The 23783-nt window shown below is 50.9% G+C and overlaps 1 protein-coding gene across 1 annotated transcript in view; it reads left to right on the top strand.

Annotated features, from left to right (window-relative positions):
* The first annotated feature begins 5587 nt into the window (after positions 1 to 5587).
* PLCG2 (phospholipase C gamma 2) overlaps positions 5588 to 23783 on the top strand; it is a 141157-nt gene continuing 122961 nt past the window's right edge. Inside the window, exons 1-2 of the mRNA XM_027618978.2 lie at positions 5588 to 5701; positions 10606 to 10840. Coding sequence (XP_027474779.1) covers positions 10648 to 10840 — 193 coding nt within the window. The 5' untranslated portion in view covers positions 5588 to 5701; positions 10606 to 10647. The remainder of the gene's footprint in view (positions 5702 to 10605; positions 10841 to 23783) is intronic.

The following is a 23783-nucleotide window of genomic DNA, read 5'->3' as shown; positions in this document are numbered from 1 at the left end:
TTCCTTGAGCAATAGCTGTGGCCGAATGGGCTTGGGACCCAATCCTGATCAATGATAAGGGAGAGAAAGTGTGCTGCGGGCTTTGCGGGGAGTTTTTTTCTTTCTTGCTTTCCCCCTTTCTGGTCTGGCTGCCTGGGATGGCAGATATGGAAGGGATCTTCATCCTCTTGATGTCCTTGAACTTCTGATTGCTCTGTGCCTGCCTAAAGACAGCTTTTTTTTTTTCTGTTTTTGTTTTTTTATTTTATTTATTTTTTTAATAATTTTTTATTGTTGTGTTAATCACCATACATTACATCATTAGTTTTTGATGTAGTGTTCCACGATTCATTGTTTGTGCATAACACCCAGTGCTCCACGCAGAACGTGCCCTCTTTAATACCCATCCCCAGGCTAACCCATCCCCCCACCCCCCTCCCCTCTAGAACCCTCAGTTTGTTTTTCAGAGTCCATTGTCTCTCATGGTTCGTCTCCCCCTCCGACTTACTCCCCTTCATTCTTCCCCTCCTGCTATCTTCTTCTTCTTTTTCTTTTTTCTTAACATATGTTGCATTATTTGTTTCAGAAGTACGGATCCGTGATTCATCAGTCTTGTACAATTCACAGTGCTCACCATAGCACATACCCTCCCCAATGTCTATCACCCAGCCACCCCATCCCTCCCACCCCCCACCACCCCAGCAACCCTCAGTTTGTTTCCTGAGATTAAGAATTCACAGCCTTTTTGTGGAAGCTGAACAGTCCAGACTCAGGCTCCAGCCATTAGAGGTCCTCAGCTGTGCAGCTCAGGAAAGAGACCCAGAGAGACTAAGTCACCTCCCTGGGGACACAGGGTAGGAATGTGGCAGAGGTGGGATTCCCACCCAGGCCCCTCTGTCTCCACGTCCTGCATTCTCAGCTGCCCCTCCACAGGAGCTCTTGGTTTTAACTGTCTCTCCTGATTTTACACAAGGCTGAGGGCCTGGGGAAGGCACGGCTGCAGCCAGCTCTTAAGCGCAGTGGGGACGGTGTGTTATGTGTCCACAACAAAGCAATGACTGCCTTGTCAGTGCTGGGGTCCCACTTAATCGGGAACAGTGCCCAGGACTTGGACACGCATCAGCTGACTCGGTCCTCCAGAGCAACCCTAATACTGATGAGGAAACTGAGCCTCACTGAGGCTGGCAGCTCTGTGCAGAGCCATGCAGACAGTGAGGGGCGGAATTGGGCCTTGAAATTCCTCGGTCTCACTCTGGAGCACCCCCAAACCCCAGCTCCCCATCTATAATGTGCGCTCCCGGAATGGGACTTTGATGATTCCTGCTGCCTTCCTGGAGCCCAACAGTGCCTGGCTCCTGGAAGGCACTCAGCAAGTGTTTGTTGAATGAATACATGAGCCCCAGCAGGAACCCGAGGCTTGAGAAGCTCAAAGAAAAACCATAGGACCAGAGGCTCTTCCCACCAGCCTCAGTTTAGACAGCTGACTCCTACAACTCAATAGCGACAGAACAACCAGATTTAAAAGTGGGCAGAGGACTTGAACTGACATTTCCCCAAAGAAGACATACAGAAGGCCAACGAAAATATGTGTAAAGAGACCCCACATCACTCATCACCAATGCAAATCAAAACCAAAACGAGATAGCCCCCTCCCACTTGTTAGAGTGGCTGGTATTTAAAAAAAAGGTAACGGGTGTTGGCGAGGGTGGGGAGAGTGGGGGACCCCTCGTGCACTGTCGGTGGGATTGCAAACTGGCGCAGCCGCTGTGGAAACAGCGAGGAGGTTCCTCACAAAACGAACACCAGAAGCACCACGTGACGCAGCAATCCCACTTCTGGTATATGCATCCCCCAAACCTGAAGACAGGATGGTGAAGAGGGTCTGCATTCCCATACTCATGGCAGCGTTATTCATGATAGCCAAGATGCAGAAACAATCTAAACATCCGCCGAGAGATGCACGGACACAGAAAATGTCCTATGTACCTACGACGGTATTGTTCAGCCTTTAAAAAGAAGGAAATCCTACCACTTGCAGCAACGTGGATGGACTTGGAGGACAGAATGCGAAGCCAGGTGGGCCAGTCGGAGGACAGCCGTTGCATAACTCGTCTCCGGTGAGACATCTAAAGGGACTCAAACTTCTAGGTGCAGAGAATAGAATGATAGTTGCCAGGAGCTGGGAGGCGGGGAGGGGGGTGGGGAGGTGTTCAATGGTTATAAAGTCTCTGTCACACAACGTGAGTAAATCCTAGAGCTCTGCTATACAACATTGTGTCTACAGCTGACAATAATGCATTGCACATCTAAAAGTGTGTTGAGGGCGGATATCCTGTTTTGGATTCTTGCCACACACACATACACAATATAACACAAAAGGCAACTACAATGACAAGGGACACACAAGGAAACATGTGGAGGTGATGGATATGTTTGTTACCTTGACTGTGGTGATGGTAACACAGCTATACGCATACGTCCAAGCTTATCAACTTGTAGATGTTAATTGTGCTCAGCTTTTTGTATAAAAATTATACTTCAATAAAGCTGAGAAAGAAAATAGCACAGGTTTCTGCCCCCCCACCCCCCCACCCCCCCACCCCCCCCACCCCCCGGCCAACTGCTAGGCCTGGCCTAACCCTGACAAAGTCTGGAAGCCAGCTGCTGGGACTGGGCTTGTCCCCAGGGGACATGCACGTCTCTGAACAATGTCGGGAAAGGAAACCAAATGCAAAGGCTGTCAGGGGGTTTCTGCTCATTTTTGGCCCTGGGGGTGGAGGGGTAGGCCAGAAGGCTCCCTGGGGCAGGGGGAGGGGGCTTCACTGGGGCCTGGGGAGAAAGGGGCCCAGGTATGGAAGGCCCACCGCGTAACGATGATTATTATAACGAGAGGCTGTTACTTATGGAAAGCTGTGTTGTGCTCATCTCTGTGTTATGCACTACCTTGAATTCTTTAAACAACTTTCTAAGGTAGGTATTTTTTTTTTTACCAGCTTTATTGAGATATGTCATATATACACAATTTGCCCTTCTAAAATGTACAGTTCAATAGCTTTGGGTATCTTTGCAGCACTGTTCGACCATCTTCACAATTTTAGAACTTTCTCCTCACTCCAAAGGGAAACCCCGTACCCCTTAGTCATCACCTTCCAGTACCTACCTGCCCTCAGTCCTAGGCAAGCACTCATCTACTTTCTGTCTATAGATTTGCCTATTCTGGACAGCCCAGAGGATGGAATGATGGGGAAACTGGAGGTTCAGAGAGGGTGACTGACCAGCATAAGGTCACACAGCTAAGGAAGTGGCTTGAACCCAGGTCTCCCTGTTCTTTAAGTCCCCACTTTCCTGCTACACCACAGGGTTCTTCTTTCCAATGACAACATTAAAAACAGCTCTGACGGTTGAAGCAGGATGCCCATTTTAGCTTGTCACATTTAATCCTCGCCATCGCCCGGGGGTGGGGGGGAGGGCAGATATGGTTATTCTGCCCATTTGGCAGAGTGGGAAACAGAAACACTGAGGGCCTAATGGTCTAGTGTGCCATGGGGGCTAGCCAATGGAAGAGGGTTATGGGGAAAAAAAACAATATGTACATACTGAGGACTGGCAAGGAAACACAGGATAAAAAGTTGAGGCAATGCTGATGAAAAGACAAGTTTCTTTCAGGTTATTCCCCCCCCCCCCCTTCTTTCTTTTTATATGAAAAGGAAAAGAAAGTTCCCTCCACCCTTTGAGGTCACTTCCTGACCCATTTGTGAATCTGTGTGGAGTGGTTACAAATTCACTTCTCCCTGCCTGACTGCCTCTTGTTAATGTTTTGGATGGGCAATGGGGCTATGAGTCCCTGGGTGCTGGCACCAGACAGACCTGGGTTCAAATCCTGCCTCCACCGCCCATTGACTTAACACCTGCAAGTCCTCCCCATGACGGGTACTTTTCTTTTTCTTTCTTTCCCTTTTTTTTTTTTTTTTTTTGACACGGTGTCTTCTCCCCCTTCCTACTGTGCTTTGGAAAAGATATGTCATTTTGTATTTGAGTCCTCCCAGAAGGAGGCGGGGTGGGGAGGGGCTAATGTCCCAATTATTTTGAACAAACAAGCTGAAGTTTAAGAAAAAGAGATGAGGAGCCCCAGAGATTCCCATTCATTGCACCAGATGCCTTTAGCTATTCACCTGAAGATAAACAATGAGGCAGAGAAGAAAAGCAATGAAAAAATACGAAGAAGCAAACTGCCATGTACTGTAATCATCATCTCATGCAGGTATTTTAGCTGCCAAGATGCTGCAGGCTTACAATCGCAGGTTAAAAGGGAGTTCTTCGAATTGAAGCATGGACTTCATGTTCTTCTTTTCTTGCTTGGCCCCAGGGACCAGAGAAAACTCCAGCCAGAATTAGCATCTGTTTGGACAGAGGTTGAGAGCCAAGGCTTCCAGTAGTGGTCTCTCCAAAACTTCTGATTGCATACAGTCTCATTTTGTCGGCAGGAGATTCAACATGCTTCCCTATACAAGCAGATTTTGGAATAGTAAATTGTACACATATATGGTTGCACCGAGGTACCATGCATATGGTGTGAGAGGTACTAAAGTGTTAAAAAGATTGATGGAAATAAATATTGTTGGGAATTCTTAAAAAAAAGGCAAAGAAATTGAACCTTGAGTTAGCCACTATTTCTTGGAAATTGGCCCCATGATTCCAAGTGGCTGACGTTGTAAGAAGCCTCTCAAAGAACTCTTTAGAAAAACAGGGCAGTAAGTGGTGCGTGGTGGTGAACAGTCACTGGTACACTCCTGAGATGGGGCAGGGAAAGAAATGAATCTATGGATTTCTGAAGTTGGTGAATGCGTCCTGTGACTTCACATAGAACATTTTCAGTCGGAGCAACATTCACGTGATCAAAAAATGCTGTAACTCAATTTCGGAGTAGCACTGATGTGCTCTGAGGGCTCTGTAGGTGACCCTCACGCTGGCTTGAATCACCACGAGGACAATTGTGCCAAAGGTGCACACGAAAAGTTTAAGTAACATGGTTTCGTGAAACACAAGAATGGAAAAGAGCCGTTAACTACCATAAGTAGGCATTTGACTATCTCCTCCATGTGCTTAGAAGTTCACCAAGGGAGCCATTAAAAAACATCTTACTGGGAAACCGGGAGATCAGTTCCCAATTCTGTCTTCCTTACAACAAACTTTCGGGGCCAGCGCTGTTTGATCCCGCCTGACGGACGGGGACACTGAGGCTGGGCGCACTGAAGTGGTTTGCCCAAGGTAGTGAGAGGTGGTCTGACACCCGCGCAGCCTCGCTGACGATTTGAAATTCCGGCGGGTGAACGGCCACCTCCAGGTGATGATGAGTTTGTTCACCGTACGTAAAAGCACCTGGATGGAGTAGGCCTCCACCAATGCTAGGCCGGCGCCCGCAAGTTCTCGCTCTCCCTCGCCAGTGGCCTCGGGCAGCTCGCTCCCCCGCCCGCGGCCTCAGTTTCCTCCCCTGGCCGCGGAAGCGGGGTCTCTGGCGCGGACGAGGTGCCGGGGTGCGCCGCGCGGCGGGCGGGGCGGGGCGGCCTCGGGGCCGCGGGGGGCGGGCCGGGGCGCGGGGGGCGGCCCCCACGAGTCACGTGGCGCGCGGCCGCGGCCGAAGCAGAAGTAGCAGCGCCCGCGTTGGAGGGCGCGCGCCGCAGGGAGTGCCCGGAGCCGGGACCCGCGGCGGGGGCACGGCCAGGTGAGTGGCCCGGCGGGGCGGGAATGCGTGCAGGCGCCCGGGGTGGGGAGGACCCGCGCCCGGAGACGGGGGACGGCGCCGGGGCGCAGCGGGCACGGGCAGGAGCCGGGCGCGCCGTCGGGGGCCCCCGCCCGCTGTGTCCGGGGCCGGGCGGTGGAGGCGGGGGTCGGGGCCTGGCCGCCGGCCACTTCCTCACCGGGAACGGCGCCACCGCGGCGATCCGTGACCGCGGACGGCCCGGCCTTTGAATGGGAACCCGGGAGGGTCGCGCTGGCGTTGGCGTTCAAGGCTCCTGTGGCCGTCCCGCGTGGGGTCTGGCGGTGTTTCCCGGCCGCTTCTGTGCTCAGGGCTCGCTGACCGCGGGCGGCCAGGCAGGCCCCCGGCGCTTCCCCGTATTACACAGGTGGTTGCGGGTGGTGGGTGGCGGAGCGATACCACGGAAGGGGCAGCCCTCACCCAGAAGAGACGGGGAGGGTTTTGGGGGAGTCAGGATTCCCGCTCCCACCCCACAGTTGTAGGCATAATTATACGTGTTGGTCTGTGCGTTTTCCTGGTTATGGTTTGGAATCCCAACAAGGTCATTCCCCTTCCTCCCCCCCCCCCCATAGTGGAAGAATTTGAGGGAAAACTGTCTCCTTTAGACAAGGGTTGGCGCCTGGTTTCTGGTGGAGGACGGGGAGGGGCTCTTCTAGCACCCTGATCTTAAGCCAGACTGAAAGAGTCTGGTGGGTTGAGGGGGTGACGTGGCACAAGGCAACAGGTGGCCTTGTTAATCAACTTAATTTGAATTTCAATTCCAGCTGTGTGACCCTGGGCACGTTGAAGAACCTCCCTGAGCCTCCGTTCCTTACCCTGGATCCTGGGGCTACTCAAACTTACATTCCAGGCTTGTTGAGAATTGGAGCCTATCTATGGAAAGGGTGCCCTGGCTAGTTCTTGACCCTCTCTGGCTAAGGGCCATACGTGGGGCTTGGCCATCATCCTTAGCTACAGTTCTGCAGAGAGGGGCCGATTTGGGGGCCCATGCCAGGCCCATGCCGTTAGCCTGCTGCAAAGGTGTGTGTGCATTGTGCATACCAGTTCAGGCTTCATGGATGCAGAAATCGCCTAGAGCTGCTGCTGCTGCCGCCTCCCCCAACCCAGGCCCCCGCCCCCACCTCTGTTGTCCCCTCCTACATGCCCCCCCACCTTGAGAGTGTAATACTTCTCTAGAAAAGGCAAAGCGCGGACCCCATGAATAGCCCTTTTGCTAGGTGGGGTTAGTGAGAAACTGCTGATAAGAAAATTTCAGAACCTTTCTTAATTTAGAAAACAGTGAAAACACAAGAAAGAAAAGCTCATCCATATGTTACCACTTAAATTAATAAAAAGTCAAGACCTGGTCTCTCCCCTCCCCTCTTCTGAAAGTAACCACTTTCCCTAGATTTATACGCAGGCAGCCTTTTAAAAAACCTAATTCTTTGATGCATACTGGTTTGCCACTCTTTTTTCATCTATTTCGTGAATCTTTCTGGATTCCATTGCTTATAAATTTTTGTGCTGCTCTACAGCTGCGGAGCATTCTTCAGTGTGCGTGTCCTGTGATTTCTTTAAGGGACCTCCCTCCCAGTTGTGTTCTGTTCTATTACAAATAATCCTTTGGGGACATCTTTGTGTTTCTTCCTCACCTTGGTGATTGCTGATCAAAGCATATGCATGTTTCATGGTTTGACAGATGATCATAGGTTGCCCCCCCCCCAAAAAAAAAAAAACGGACTCATTCACATTCCTCCCTGCCGTGGATGACACCACCTCTTCCTCCAATAAAAATCCATTGCCGCCGGGTGGGTGCGAGATGCAGCCGTAACCACCTTCCTCTGAGTTGTTGGAGGGGCAGCTAACCTCTCAGGGATGTGACTGTGCAGAGTTTAACAGAGGATTGTGCTGTGGGACTTGATATGAACTCCTCTATGGGCCTAACGTGTACAGAGAACACTGAAGAGGAGAAACCATCCCTGCTTCCGGGTTCTGGGTCCTTGTAGCCCAGAAGTTTATTTTGAAAAGGACATGAAAAGTAGAAATGGCAAAACCTCTTATTAAATTTCAGACACCATAAGTCATTTTGCAAAGGTACCCAGGGAGGATGAGAAACAGGACTAAAAAAGGGATTTCGAGGCCCCTTCTTTCATTTGTTCTTTTCTCTCTTTCCTTTCCTTTCCTTTCCTTTCCTTTGCTTTGCTTTCTTTCTCTTTCAGCAGAAGCAAAATGGAAATTGCCTCTGATAGCTAGTGCCTTCCCTTGGGGAACCAACCTTGGAGACTTCCTTGCCTTAGCTGCTGAAGCATCAAACTCTGGAAACCTGAGTCGGGAGCTGGCTGGATTTTGTTGGTTGACTCCAAGGATCTCGTGGCCATGAAGACCTCTTTCCAGTTCTTGGCGAGAGGCAATGGGACAGACTTGATGTTTATAGTTGGGCCAATGCACCAGGCTTCTGAGCTGGAAGTAACCAGAATCTGGGGAAGGTTACGTCCAAGGCCATCCCAGGGCGAGAGTCAGAAAGAAATGACCCCAGTGCCTCTGGGCAGGCAGGTTTAATAGAGGGTGGAGGTGTTGTGACAGGATGTGTGTCCCCTATTTATGCCCTGCTGCCCGTTGGCCTAGAGACCTGGGAGGGAACTCCAGGGGCACATGGCTGGGGGGTGGTCAGCACAGCGAAGAGCTGCAGAGCTGGGACCAGGTGCAAATCATGCTTCTGCCACTTCCCAGCTGTGTGACCTTGGACAAGGCCTTCAGTCTCTCTTGAGAGGGTTGGGAGGGCCAAACTAGTTACTTTCTGGCCAGATTCTGGTGCAGAATTCTGAGTTCCAGAAGGCAGGTGCTGACAGACTGGGGGCGTGGGATTCAGACCAAGGCTCTGATCCCGGTGCTGCCACGTTTCTGCATGACCTTGATCATGGAATTTCCCTCTCAGGACTTGGTTTTTCACCTCTGGTAGTTCTCATTGAGATAAATGACATAAACCGGGTATAGCAGGTGCTGGCCCCTGGGGAAAGCCAACAAACAGCTAGTTCACCAGGATGAGACTGGCCACAGGCACCTTGTTCAACGGCTTGACCTGGATTACAGGGTGATGAGGCAGGAGGCTCATCCCGGAGTCTGTGGCACAACCTAGTAGTCCTGCAGCTTGCTGGGCTTTGGCTTAAGCCAGCTCTTCTGGTTAGAACACTGTTCCCTCCTGCTTCACCTTTTGGATTCAGATACCCTCTCCTCCCAGAAGCTTTCTCTGATCTAAGTAGGGGTTGAGCTGACAGGTCTGATTCCAAGTGGGCAGAGAGCAGGTGTAATTCATGGTTTTACCTCCAGATGCCTGTGGAGGTGCCTTTGGCGATGGGCAGGAGCTGGAGGGAGGAGGGGGCAAAGGGCAAGGCCTGGGCCTCTCCCCACTCCCCCTGATTTGCATACCATTTCCCAGCTCAGTTGCTGGCACAGAGTTGACAAATGGCTGATGACTATTATCTGAGGCCCTGCCAAGGGCTGGGGGCTGTACATTGTAGCTTTCAGTCCTTCCAGCGCCTCTTGAGACTAGTATTATCCCCATTTTACAGATGAGGGAACCGAGGCCCTGATTTTGAGCAGCGTGGCAGGAGGCTGTCAGAAGCGGACCCAGAGTGAGGGCCTGCATGACCTTGGCTGAACACTTGCCTCTCTACAGAGTAACAGCTGTGGGCTCCTAATGCTGTGGCATTTGGGGGGCGGGGAGGAGGTTCACGGAACGACTGATGGCAGTAGTAGCAGGAGCTAAATCTGGGGGGGCACTGACTTTGCATCAGTTTTAAGGGCCCCAAGATACACTATCTGGTTTAATCCTTCCAAGAACCCTGGAGATTCTTGGGAGGAGGGATCCGCCTTTACGAGTGTGGAAATAAGGCTTGGGCATGGGGGTCTAGAACGTCTTCCATTGGACTCCCCTCTGCAGAGCCAGGGCTCAGGCCATGATTGCAGCAGGCTGGTCAGAGGGGTTGACGGGATTTTCATCTTGTTCCAGAAGTGTCCTCTAGCTCCTGGTCACTACTGGGCTGTAGGGGGCTGGGGCAGAAGCAGGAGACCAGGTGGGCGATGAGAACAATCCAGCTGTGAGATCCTGGGAGGAGCCAGCGAGCCGGGAAGATGGGTTGCATTTGCTTATGGATTGGATGTGGGTGTGAGTATGGCCAGGCAAGGATGACTGCGGATTTGGGGCCTGGCGTCTCTCTGACTGTGTGTGGGTATGAGTGGTGTTCCAGAACGCCTACTGCGTGCTGAGCAGAACGCTGGAAGCCCCTCACCATGCCAACAGCGCCGTTAGAGAAAGGATGCAGCTGAGGCTTGCGGAGGTCATGCAGCCTACCCAGGGCCACACACCAGGCCTCGACCCTGGGGCTGCTGGGCCCTGACCTTTTCTGTCCTTTTGGCTTCGTTTCCATGCAGAGGTCTCCACAGACACATTCTGAAGTGGCTTAATATTATTATTTTTTTCTGTTCCCAACTTAGGAAGTAAGGGGATGCTGAGGAAAATCTAGGCAGAATAGAAAAGGTTGCTGGGGGTGGGGAGTGGGGCCAGTCTGGGCTGCTTTGGCTATTCAAATATTCTAAGCATGGAAGTGTGTGGGGGGGGTAGGGGTCACCGCTAGGCTGGGGTGATTTGGTTATTCAAAGCCAGGGTAACAGTTCGGTCCCTGCGGTGAGGGGCCATTTCCCCCACGTCCACTTCTATTTAAACCTCTGTGTCCTGCATGGGCGGTCTGAGTGGTCCACGATTCCCTGCCACCAGAACCCCCTCCTAAAACTCATCCTGGTGGGCATGAGACAGGATTTTGGCTGTTAAGGAATCCCCTCCCCCACCCAGTTAACAAAAACCAATTCACGCCTTTATTCTGCCCTTCCAGCGCCCTCTTCCCTCGCTCCTGCCACCCCCCATTCTGCCAACAATGACCGCCCCAGTCAATGTGGACACCCTTCCTGAATACGAGAAGAGTCAGATCAAGAGAGCGCTGGAGCTGGGCACAGTGATGACGGTGTTCAGCTTCCGCAAATCCACCCCGGAGCGGAGGACCGTCCAGGTGATCATGGAGACGCGCCAGGTGGCCTGGAGCAAGACAGCCGACAAGATTGAGGGCTTCTGTGAGTACCCTGGAGCCCTGGCCCGTGCATCTCTCCCTTTCCCGCCTTCGCTTATTGGCCTGATACCTTCTCTTCTTCTTCTGGAAATGCAAGTGTGGCCATTCTGTCTGCGTCTCCAGTGGGGTTTAGAGTAGGTGGGGGAAGTTCGGCCAGAAACGCCCTGGTGAAGCAGCAGAGGCCTGCGTGGGCCAACTTGGAAGTGACATTGAGGTGGCTCACCTGGGCTGGCAGGGGTGTGCGCCCTGCCTGACAGCATTGGGGATCCTTTAGTTTCTGCTGCTGGTCAAGCTCTCTGCCCTCCTAATGGCTAAATGATAGAGCTGCAGAAACTCCAGGCTTGCTAGCCAAATGCCTGTTTTGTTTTACCATGAACCACAGAACCAGAGGCCTTTACTTTTGCTCCGTGTGGCCAGAGCACATCACTGAGGATTCTGTAGCATTTAAATGAAGCTCTGGTCCTGGGGGTGGTGTCTTCTTTCCCCATCCACCTTAGATTGGGCAATTGGCTCAGTTCCTAAAGTTTCTAAGACTGTTTTTAACAAACGGAGTAAGGAGGCTTAAGCAATTTTCAGTTGCAGACTTGCTTTAATTTGCATTTTTTTAAATGGACTCCTTTTTTAAAAAGTCAGCATAATTGAAAAATTAAAATATACACTGGGGAAAAAAAAAATCAAACAATTCATTAATACATGTATCTCCTCCCCAGCCCCACCTTGTGCCCTGGGGCGAGCTCATTACCAAGTTCTTCTGGCTTCTAGAGTATTCTGTGCCTGTGTCAGGGGCAAGTCGTGTTTTTTGCACGAATGGGTCCCTCCTAAAATTTCTGCACCTTGATTTTTTTTTTTTAAGATTTTATTTATTTATTCATGAGAGACAGAGAAAGAGAGAGAGAGACAGAGGGAGAAGCAGGCTCCCCAAGGAGCAGGGAGCCCGATGCGGGACTCGATCCCAGGACCCCAGGATCATGACCTGAGCCGAAGGCAGAGCTCCTTAACCATCTGAGCCACCCAGGCGCCCCTTGATTTGTTTTTCTGATGATTATTTGGAGGAGGGTTCTGATCCGCACCTGGGTCCGCCTGATTCTTTAACGGCCACATAGCATCTGGCTCTGCTTAGGGGTATGAGCCCCGGAGATGGACATTGGGGTTATTTCCGGTCTTTTGCTATTAGCTACTGCAGTTAAACTTGTAGCCCTTCCTTTTTTTTTTTTTTTTTTAATAACAGCTCTATTGCGATAGAATTCACATACCATACCCCCACTGAAAACGAACAATTTGGTGGTTTTTAGTGTATTCACAGATCTGTGCAACCAACCACCACCTACATCAATTTTAGAACTTTTCATCACCTCAGAAGGAAACCCTGTCCCTGATAGTCCTCACCCTCCTCCCCTGCCCTAAGCAGCCATGAGTCTACTTAATGTCTCTATAGATTGCCCTGTTCTGGACATTTCCTATGAATGGAATTCTGTAACATGAGGCCTCTTGTGTCTGGCTTCACTCACTTAGTGTGATGTTGCCGAGGTCCATCCATGCTGTAGTGCATGTCGGTACATCATTCCTTTGTGCGGTTGAATAATATTCCATTGTGTGGATTTTCCACAGTTTGTTTATTTGCTCATTGATGGACATTTGGTTTGTTTCTACTTTTTGTCAACTGTGAATTGTGCTGCTGTGAGCATTCACGTACAGGTCTTTGTGTGGGTGTATGTTTTCATTTCTCTTGGGCATATGCCTGGGAGTATAATTGCTGGGTCATATGGTAACTCTGTTTAATTATTTTAGGAACTGCCAGACTATTTTCAAGGTGGTTACAGCATTTTACGTTCCCACCAGCAGTGTGTGTGGGTTATCCTTGCATGCTTTTATTCTTCTAACGTGGGCATACCTGAAGGACAGCTTCCTATAAGTGTTATTTCTGAGTCAAAGGTATTTTGGCAGCACCCCCACAAAAGCCCGTGAGGTACCTGTTCCCAAACTTGAATCCATGCTGCAGTGGGATTCCAAACTTGGCCATTCACAGGTGGACTCTGCTAGCTTGGCATAGTTTTTCATTTGATTTCTTATCATGAGTCAGATTAAATAGATTTCCAAAAGGTTTCTTCTGGCTTTGGAGCCAAGCAGGTCTCAGGTGGTACAGAGCCAGAAGCCCTGCTTTGAAAATGCCCATGTGAGTGAGCAGCCAACTTTCCTCCCAATTTTCCTTGCATTTGGCTACACTTGACCTCCCGAGTGGCCCAGATACCTGTTGGAGCTGGGGTGGGGTCGGGGGCCTGCTGGTTGTGGAAGGGGTACAAATGGTAAAGGCAGGGGTGCCATACTGAGAGTGGGCAGTGGGTCCCAAGCCGGACTGACAATCAGAAATACCTGGGGGACTTTTAAAAACACAAGCTCCTGGAACCTTCTCCTGAAGCTCATTCTAAGGGGCATGAGATGGGATTTTGTCTCCTGAAATCCATGTTCTGTAGTTCTCCCCCTTCGGTTAACTAAATGCAATTCTGCCCTCTCCCTGGAGAGTTTGAAGGTGACTGTCGTTCACTAGGTAGTTTGGGACTCAGTATTTTAATCAGCTCCCCAGTGGTCCTGGTAATTAGCTAGGTTGGGCATATGGTGCTCTTGAGACTTCCATCCTGCCCTCCCTTCTTCCCTCCATAGTTGAGCATCCACGCTGCCAGGCACTGTCCTAGGTCCTGAACACACGGCCGTAATCAGCTTCAAATCCTCATGGAGCCGACCTTATTGCGTTAGGTACAAGCAGCATGGGGTTTGACTTGGACCACTATTTGCGGAGCTTTGCTGTGTGGCCATGGGCAAGTTACATCTGCTTTCTGAGATTTAATTCTCTCATCTCTAGAAAGGGAATAATACTGGTGTCCGCCGCACAGGGTTATGGTTGGGAGTGAATAAATGCGTTAATATGTCAGAGGGGTTCAACATGGTGCATGGCATGGGATAGACACTCACCGTTGGGAACCCTTGCTGTATTTTTGCCGTTGTTGTTGCTAACGAGTGGTGTCCAGCTTGTCCAGGGTGGCAAAGTCTTGCTCAGGTGTTTGGACTTTTTCTGGAGGGCAGCAGGGATCCAAGGAAGGGTTTTCAGAAGAGGGATGACAGGATCACATTTGCATTTTGGAACATGCTCTGGCAGTCCTGTGTGAGATGGATGTGTTCCTGGTGAAGAGACAGAAAAAGCCAGTTCTGGGGTAAAGAGCTTAGTGATGGTGCTCCCTGACCCCTCAGAGAGCAAGCCTTCAGGTCCTTGATGGGGACTCTCAGGGATGCATTTCCAGCTCGCTGTTGTAAGGGTGATGTCCTGAAGGGGACCCCAGGACATGGTGTTCCTTCAGGGCTGTAAGTTAGTAGGACCATGCAGGTTACTGGGACGCCTGCCAGCTTTCGTGAGGGAGCACGGACAGGTGGTTTTGGAGTACTCAGCAAATGGTGTGTGACTTGTGGACAGGTATCTCACACACGCTGGCTGCCCATGCAGGCTTGGGTGACAGTAGACACACATGGGTCCTGCTGTCTAAAGCAGGGAGTGGTTCTCCACCAGGGCGATCCTCCCCCAGCCCACTGGGAGCATGCAGCAATGCCTGGAGATATTTTTTGTTGTCATCACTGGGGATGGGGTGTGCTCCCAGCATCTAGCGGATCAAGGCCCGGATGCTGTTAAACATCTTATGATGCCCAGAACAGCCCGTACCACAAATAATAATCTAGTACAAAGTGTCAGTGGTGCTGAGGTTGAGAAATGCTGGTTTCAAGTCACGTGTGGCTTTGCTTAGAGCCATAAAATGTCAGTGGGTTTAATAGGGTCTCTCTTTGGACCCTGTCATGATGGAGCCCTGTCATGTGTTCAGTCCATATTTGCTGTCCTATTGGGTGCTGGACTGCTGAGCAAGAGGAGGAAGGGTGGAGCCCCTGCCCCTGGTGGGGAACAGACCCAGCAACCAGCCGTTGCACCGTTGTGTGATCAGTACCACGGTGAGGGTCTAGGCTTGGTACCATGTGGGGAAAGATGGTTCTTACCCATCTGGCTGTGAGGGGGATGGTAGGGAATAGGGGGAGGCCTCCTCGAGGAGGAGCTTCTTGGGTAGCAAGTTGAAGGAGAGGCTACCAGGTGGCCTGCAGGCTGGCTGTCTTGAAGTGGGATCCGCAGGTGCCATTGAATATGAGTGAGTAAGTCTGTAGGTCAGAGATTTGGGCAGGGTTCAGCTGGGTGATTTTACCCTTTGTGGCCTGGACTCAGGTCATTTGGTGGTACTCAACTGGTGTGTCCCTTGGTCCGGAAGGTTCCAGAATCTTCACTCCCACATCTGGTGCTTTGGTGGTGACGGGTGACTGAGTGCGTACTGCCTGCTAGTTCCAGAGTAGTTGGACTTAACATGGTGCTTGGCATCCCCCTGGCGGGTGTGTTCCAAGAGTCCTCGGCAGAAACCGGCAGAAGCTCACGGGACAGCCGGGAAATGCTGTGTGTGTGGTTTTTCTTTCCTTCCAGGGGCACCAGGTGAGTCTCCAGCAGAAAGGAGCCCACTTGGGGCCCTTGCTGGGTTAAACCTTTAGGGTCCAACTGCATCTTCTGCATTTGGGAGGCCTGGAATGTGTCTCGGGAGCTGACGTGACGCCACCGGTTTGTAGAGTCCGAACAGGGTTGGTGCAGCGATGAGCTGCCTTTGAGGGTATGGACTGTGGCCGTTTCGACCGAGTAGGCTTGTATCCCAAAGTTTTCAGTTGCGCTTACGCATGTTTTCTCCATCTGCTTATTTTTGCCAAGTTGTGGCTGCCCGTGAATTGAGGAATTCTCAAAAATAGGAGCTGTTCTGTTGCTCTGGTGTGGGGTTCTTGGCTTGTCCCCCTGACAGTGACGAGAGCTGCCTCTAATGAGTGCTGTTTCTGTACCGCTCGGTGTGGAAGCACATTGCACACACCAGCTCGTCAGCTGCTCACAGTGAACCTGGGAAGCAGGCATCCTCCCTGCACTATTGAAGAGGACACGGAGTCGTGGGGAGTCTTAAGAGATGCGCCAAAGGCCACACAGCCACGACCAGGCACAACAACAATTTGTACCCGTTCTGTCTGCCTTCAGAGTCCCACATCCTGGTGCTCTTAGCTGTTTCAGTTCGGGGACAAACTACAATTTGTACCCGTTCTGTCTGCTTTCAGAGTCCCACCTCCTGGTGCTCTTAGCTGTTTCAGTTCCGTGAGTGATGGAGAAGCACCCCGCTGGGGACCCAGGAACAACAGCTCCGCTCAGACTGCATTGTTGACAATGGGAGGGAAATGCATCCATTCCTTCTGTATGCACAGGACACGCTCTGCGGGGTGCTGGAAATGCCGGGAGGGGGGACTCTCGACGTGCCCTGGTGAGCAGGGAGACAGGCGTGCCAGGAGGCTGCACAGTGTGGACAGTTGCTGACAGCCAGGGCCGGTGAAAGGGTGGCGGTTCTGTTTCTCCGCTAATTCTGAAATCCATCCTGGGGCTTCATAGCCATTAGAAAAAATGAATATTTTTGAAAGTTATTATCAGAATGTTTTCAAAACAATGTAGAAGTGACTGTTTTTCCACTGGCATCCTCCATCTAAGAAGAAATCCACATTCCTTCAAACATCCCATCAGAGATAAGATTGAGCCAATGTCCTCAGTATCTATAAACCCATTTATTTGTTGATTTAGATGTGCACTTATGGTACATGATAGCACAGAGTCCAGAGCCCAGGTGCCTGGGGTCTGATCCCAGCCCTGCCACTTAGTTGGGGTGTGATCTTGGGCCACTTGTCATCTCTTTGTGTCTCCATTTCCACATCTGTAAAAGGACTAATGAAAGAGCCAATTGCACGAGACTTTTGGGAGCATGAAATGAATACGTGGGAAATGCTTGCTACGTTGCTGAGCACACTAAGAGGCAGGTGCTCAAGTATTAGCTGCTCTTGTCATCTTTGTCATGATTACTGTCATTGTCCTCATTGAACATAAAGGCAAATGGTATTGTAGAAAGGATGAGATCAACATTAGAACTTCCACTTACATAGTGATTTTCCTTCCTGGTTCCCTTCTGGGGTATATATTCTCCATGATAGAGACTGCTGGTATAAAAAATAGCATTGACCTTTTTATTTATTTATTTTTAAAGATTTATTTATTAGAGAGCGCATGTGCGGGGTGGGGCAGAGCCTGATGCAGGGCTCGATCTCACAACCCTGAGATCACGACCTGAGCTGACATCAAGAGTTGGACACTTAACTGACTGAACCACCCAGGCGCCCCAACCTTTTTATTCTTATTATTGGTTCAGACCTGCTTGTATACTGGATGGTTGAGGAATTGGTGTCTGTGGCTGTTCAAGGGTTTTCTGTCCTGGATCATGATCATTTGATGTTCTTAGACTGTGTTCCTTTGTTGGTTTAGCAGATGCTCGAAGAGGACTGAGTGTGTGTCGGGTGTTACACTGGGCATTGGGGATGAAGTGGTGAACGGGACAGCGGAGATCCGTAAAGGAGCCTGTAGTGCCTATAGTTTCGTGGGAAAGAAAAAGCCAAACTAATCATTCAGTCATTTTGGATTGTGATGGATGCTGGGAAGGAAAGAAACAGGGCACTGTGACAGAGTGACCAGTGAAGAACACTGTTTGTAGGGCAGGTCTCAGAGAAGCCTCTCTGTGGAGGTGACATCTGAGCTGAGACTTAGTGGGTGAGAAGGAGGGAGCCAGGGGAAGCTCTGTGGGGAGAGCATTCCAGGCCAAGGGCATGGCAGCAAAGCCTCTATGTTAGTCAGGGACAAAGTGCAGTGAGAAATGATTTCTTCATATAGTACAAGTTTCTCACCCAAGTCATGAAACAGTGGGTGGGATTGAGGTGTGGGGCTCTGCAGCCTGGCAGCACCATGATCCCCTAAGACTTCCGAGGCCACCTCAGGATCCTCTGTGTCCAGCCAGCATGCAGGGGAAGAGGGAGAGTAGAAGATGCCTTAGAGGGTTTTATGGGCCAGGCCTGCAAGGTGGAAGGTGCCCAACTTCCACAGACCAGAACTTGGCATGTGACTGGCTGCAAAGGATGCTGGGAAATATGGCCAACCTGTGTGCCATTAAGAATGGGAAATGGGTTTGGTGGGCATCTTGCAGGCTCTTCCATGGCCCTTAATTTTGGAGGGGGCAGAGGTGGCTGTAGGAACCCCACGGATAGCTGGAGGACAGAATGGTCGTAGGGGCTTGGTTGGGGGGTGGGTTCTTGTAGGAATCCAAGAAAACAAACAGCCTTACCCTGTAAGTGGCCTTTGTGGGAAGGGGAGGTGGTGGCACTGAGGACTCACCATCCTGTCTGTGACAAGAGCCCCTGGCGGTGGCTTTTCTCCATGGACTGGTCTCCCTTACATGTCCTGGCAGCCATGGCTGGATACCCCAGCAAAGCCTTTCTCCAGCTTGACTCCCTGTGCAGCCCCTTCCGGGAAGCCTGAGGTGTCCCCTCCCCCCCAGGGATGGGCTCCTGAGGGAGGCCTGTGATTGGCTGGGTCTTTTTGAGCCAGTGCACAGGGATTGGCTGTTTTGTGGCCATTGTCCTCTCTTGGGTGTGGGCAGGGTAGGTGACCTCTCCTGTTGGAGAGTATAGTCTGGCAGCTTCAGGGCTTATGGGGGGGGGGTCCCTGTGATGGGTTGAATTGTGACCTCCCCCCAGATTCATACATCAGAGCCCTAGCCCATGGTACCTCAGCATGTGACCTTATTTGGCAGTAGGATCCTTGCAGAGGTATTCGTTAAGGTCATGTTCTGTCGGGTGGGCCCTTAGTCCAATATGACCGTGTCCTTAAAAGGAAAAGAGACACACAGGGAGAGAAGGCTCAGTGATGAGGGATGCAGGGCTGGGAGTGGTGCATCTACAAGCTGAGGCATACCACCAGTGCCAGAAGGTGGGGGAGAGGCACGGAACAGATTGTCCCTCTGAACCCTCAGCAGGAACCAACCCTGCCACAACACCTGATCTTGGGCTTCCAGCCTCCAGGGCTGTGAGAGACCGTAAACTGCTGCTGTTGAAGCTACCCAGTCTGTGGTATTTTGTTATGGCGGCCCTAGCAAACCAAGACACGCCCCTTTAAAAGGGGCCTAAGGGGCAGCGGGCTGAGCATGACCAGAGGTGTCCATCTGGCTGCAGATATGATGGGCAAGTTGGAGTTTGTTGTAAAGGAATTTAGGAGCCCTTGCTTTATTTCAAGGGTCCTCTTACTTCCTAGCTATGCTGGTCTTGACCTGGGCCACGAGGACTGGTTAAATGCGTGTACTGTGGCACCAGCCCACGTAGGTTTGAATCCTGACTCTCTAGCTTTCTAGCTGTGTGACCTTGGGCATGAGACTTAACTCTCTGTGCCTCTGTTTGCTCATCTGTAAAATGGGAAGGGTGGTAGTGCCTGCCTTCCAGGAGGCTCAGATGCGTGCCTGTGGGTCGATCACTGAGCACCTGGAAAGCCCTCTGTAAGGTTTGTTCTTGTTCTTACGGCTCATGCTTCTTTCCTGTCTCTTGGAAGTACATCCCGTGAATTCTCTCCTCCAGGCGACCAAGCCTCCCCCTTTGAAGGATCCTGTGCACGTCAAGTGAGTTGTAGTTGGTCCACTTTGGTGCTCCCACATCTCTTATGGATGTCTAGGGAGGGGGCTGTTAAAAGCGATCTCTCGGTAAATCCTTTTAGAAACTCGTCCCCACTGCCCACCATCCAGTGGATCTTAGAAATGAGCATGCATTTTTCACACATCAGGGTAGCAGAGTGACATGTCTTGGGTTGTCTTGGAAGAGACCTAAGTGCCGTGCGGTTTGAAGGTGAAGCCAGAAATCCTGGTGTCGGCGTTTCCTGCCCTCTGGCAGGGCCTGACTTGGAGCCAGGCGCTCGGTGGTCCTTCCTCCCCAGACTGTGAGCTCCGGGTGTCAGGGACCTGTCTGTCCTGCTGACCAGACCAGCGAGGAATCCCCAGCGCTCTGCCTGTGCCTGGCCCACAGCGGGGGCCTCACGGGTACGTGTCCAGTGGACGGATCCGGGAAAGGACCTAGATGCCCCTTTTGGCCTCTGCTCGCCTTTTTCTCCCCAGACACAGTAGGATCTGGGGTTAAGATAAGGCATCCCTATGGCAACTTCCTTTTTAGCCACACACACACACAGAAGTTCCGGTCTTGGCCCTGTGCGTACTGGCTGCATGACCCTGAGCGATTCATGCCTCTTTGTGCCTCTGTTTTTGCATGCGAGAGATGGGATGATGGCAGAGCTTTCCAGCATGATCCTTGGGAAGATGATATTTGTAAATGTGTGTAACATGCCTGGTGTGGACCTGAAGGGGGAGGGGGTCTCACGCTCATGCTGCCCTGATGGCTGGTCAGGGCCTGCATTGGTGTGTTCTGGAAACGTTCTTGGGGCCATGTGGGGCCCATACACAGTTGCCACCACCTCCTGCTGTTTTGGGCACGCAAGGGGCCTTTTAGGGTTAAGGTCCCCTGGATTCCAGCCTTGGGTAGGCCAGCAGCTCTGGCCCTGGCCTTTCTCCTTGGAGGCCGGGGAGGCCCGCACTTGGGGAGGAGGAGTGTCCACAGGTCAGTGGTGATGTTTTGGAAACAGAATCAGAGACCATGCCATTTTAGAGCAGAGGGGCCCTTCCCACTCTCCCAGCACAGCTGGAGGAAGCTTTCACCTGCCCCGAGTTGTGCTGGCAGCCAAGGGTGAGTGCGTGAAGGAGAGGAAGAAGAACGTGGAGACTGGCAAAGTTAGGGTCTGCACAGCATGATAGAGACCGGGAGTGGAGACCCTGCGGGGCACCTGGCCGGGGGTGGGATGCCAGCCTCAGGACTGAGGTTCTGCAGGGTGTCATTGGCAGGTGTGCCCTCCCCGTCATGCCCGGACAATCCAGGCCGCTCCTGGCCTGCTGCCGGCCTCTGCTGGTTGGCCTGGGGCCTGGCTGGAGGAGGACCCGAGTCCCTGGAGAGCTGAGAAGGGCCCAAGCTGGGGTGGCCAAGCATGAACGTTATGCCAGTTTCCTGCTGGAGACCACTCTGAGCTGATCTCCTCTGACTTCCTTGTGCTTGCCCTGATTAAAATAACTCCGGTTTTGTTCTCCTCGAAGAAGTAACATGTCTTCATGCGCAGGAATGTCTTTAACTACAACTGGGTGAGGGTAACAGCCCCTTTCCCCTGACCCAGAGGCAAGTGTGTGAACACTTGGTCTACACCCTTCCGGGGTTTTTTTTTTTTTTTTTTTGGAAGACATAGATACATTTTTATAAAAGGCTGTCCTTTTACAACATTCTGGTGTCATGCCTTTTCCATTTTGTGCTCTATTGTGACCATTTCTTACTATAAGCTGTTCTCTTAAGTCCTGGCTGCCTGGGTTCAGATCTGGGTGCTGCCACTTAAAATGTTGGTGACCATGGACAAGTTAGTTAGCTTCTGGTTGTACCCATCTATAAAGTGGGGTCATAGTAGTGCCTCCCTTAGGGGATTCTCACGGACATTAGCTGAGCAAATTAGGTTGCACACTTTGAGATAATGCCTCACAACTATCCCAGAGCCCCCAGGAAGAGTCGTGATTTCTGTGTACTCTGTGGTAAGCAGAATAAAGCCCCCTTCCCCGCCCCAAGACATCCCCACTGTAATCTCTAGAATCTGTGACTACGTTATCCTGTAGGGCAAAAGGCTCTCTACAGATGTGATTAAGAATCTTGAGATGGGGAGATTATTCTGGATTACCTGGGTGGTCCTGATGGAATCACAATGGTCCTTGTAAGTGAAAGACAGAGGAGGGTCAGAGTTGGAAGAGGGGATGTGATGACAGACCAGAGGTCATGGAGGTTAAATTAGTGGCTTTGAAGGTGGAAGGGGTCCATGAACCAGCCGCAGCCCACCTCCAGAAGCCAGAAGAGGCACGGGAAAGGATTCCCCCATAGAGCCCTCCCAACACCTTGATTTAGCCCAGTGAGACCCATACCTGACTTCTGACCTGCACAAGTGTAAGATCATAAATGTGTGTTGTCCTAAGTCACTGAGTTTGTGGCGATCTGTTACAGCAGCCATAGGACATGAGTATACCCTTCTGTCCAACTTGGACAAATCATGTTTCCTTTGGGTCATTGTTGTTAATAAATTTTAGGACGCCTGGATGTCTCAGTCGGTTAAGCGTCTGCCTTTGGCTCAGGTCATGATCCCGGGGTCCTGGGATCGAGTCCCACGTCAGGCTCCTTGCTCAGCGGGGAGCCTGCTTCTCTCCCTGCTTGTGCTCTCTCTCTCAAATAAATAAAATCTTAAAAAAAAAAAAAGATTATACACATATAGCTAAGTCCTCACATATACTCCTTCTTCCCTAGGTAAACCAGGATGCTGCTTTGATAATTATTCCCATGCGTATTTTTTACATTTCAAAAAAATTTAATCTTTAATTAGCATGTAATCTGTTAGTTGTGAGGGATCCACATTGTTACCAGTGGCTTTATTTTAACTGCCCTTTGGTTTCACTCAGTGAGTGTCTCCTGATAGGACACCTGTCCTCACGATGATGGTTATTTTGGTTTCCTGTGGTGGAAATCTTTCCAAGTACACGACTTCCGTTTTGTTTTAAATGGACTATAACCTTTCCACCTTATCTTTTTATTTGTATTTGTTTAGTCCGTTTTCTATTTCTGGATATCATGAAGTTTATTATTTCGCTATGTCAGACATTGATCCTGGGAATATTTTTAGTGCTAACCCTTAGGCACGTCCCTGGTCATTTCACAGGATAAATGTTGAGAAGAATTGGTGGGAGCAAGGGAAGGCTGTGTCACGGGCTCTGGGCACCGTGGTCCGTGGTCCGCAGGAAGGCCACGCTGATTTGCGTGCTCATCCACCACCCTTGCTAGCATCCGGGTGTCTGTGAACTTTTACAGATGTGAAATTCATAGGCAGTAAAGGGTCCCCCGAACATCGTGTTTCCTTGCCCTGGTTGGGCATTCTTTCTTTCCGAGGCTGTGGAACCAGTAGCTTGATTCCTCTGGTGACTAAAGGCCGTGGATCTCACCCCGGCATCAACGTGACCCCTTGGGATGGGGGTAGGAAAACTTAGGAGCCCATCCTGTGGGCTGAGGCCACCAACGGGCCCTCATTTAACCCACACAGCAACCCCAAGAAGTTGGTATTTTCCTATTCTTCTTGATGAGAAATTGGATGTTGAGGGAAATCTAGTCGTTTCTGAGGTTGACAGCTAGGATATGGTTCCAGTTATTCTAATTGCTCGTCTCATGTGTGTGTCAGGCCATCTTCTGGGATGAGTTGGATGTCCTGTTCCTTTCTTGAGAAGAAGGCTTTGAAGGACCTTCTATGTTGGAATTGGCTCCAAATGTACGTAACTCTAGAGAGTTGCCAACCAGAGCTAGGCCTGCCAGGAAGAGGCTGGATTCTGATTCCCTGATCTCTACTTCTAGCACCAGGGACTCTGTAAATGTGCTATTGAGCTACTACTTTCTTTTTCTTTTTCTTTTTTTTTTTAATTTTTATTTATTTATTTTTTAAAGATTTTACTTATGTATTTGACAGAGAGAGACACAGCGAGAGAGGGAGCACAAGCAGGGGGAGTGGGAGAGGGAGAGGGAGGCTTCCCGCCGAGCAGGGAGCCCGATGCGGGGCTCGATCCCAGGACCCCGGGACCATGACCTGAGCCGAAGGCAGACGCTGAACGACTGAGCCACCCAGGCGCCCCTTCTTTTTTTTTTTTTTTTTTTTTTAAAGGAGGAATGTACTTTCCGTTTCTATAGATTTGCCTTCTCTGGACGTTTCATAGAAATGGAATCATAGTGGGTAGCTTTTTGCATCTGACTTCTTTCATTTAACATAACATTGAGGTTCGTCCACATTGTAGCGTGGATCAGTATGTCCTTCCTTTCTGTGGCTGAGCGCCGTTTCATCATTAGGACAGACCACATCTTCTTTATTCATTTCATCCCTCGAT

Source organism: Zalophus californianus, chromosome 17 (assembly GCF_009762305.2).
Source record: "Zalophus californianus isolate mZalCal1 chromosome 17, mZalCal1.pri.v2, whole genome shotgun sequence".
In the NCBI taxonomy this organism is placed as follows: domain Eukaryota; kingdom Metazoa; phylum Chordata; class Mammalia; order Carnivora; family Otariidae; genus Zalophus; species Zalophus californianus.
This window is presented reverse-complemented; position numbering and strand designations above follow the sequence as displayed.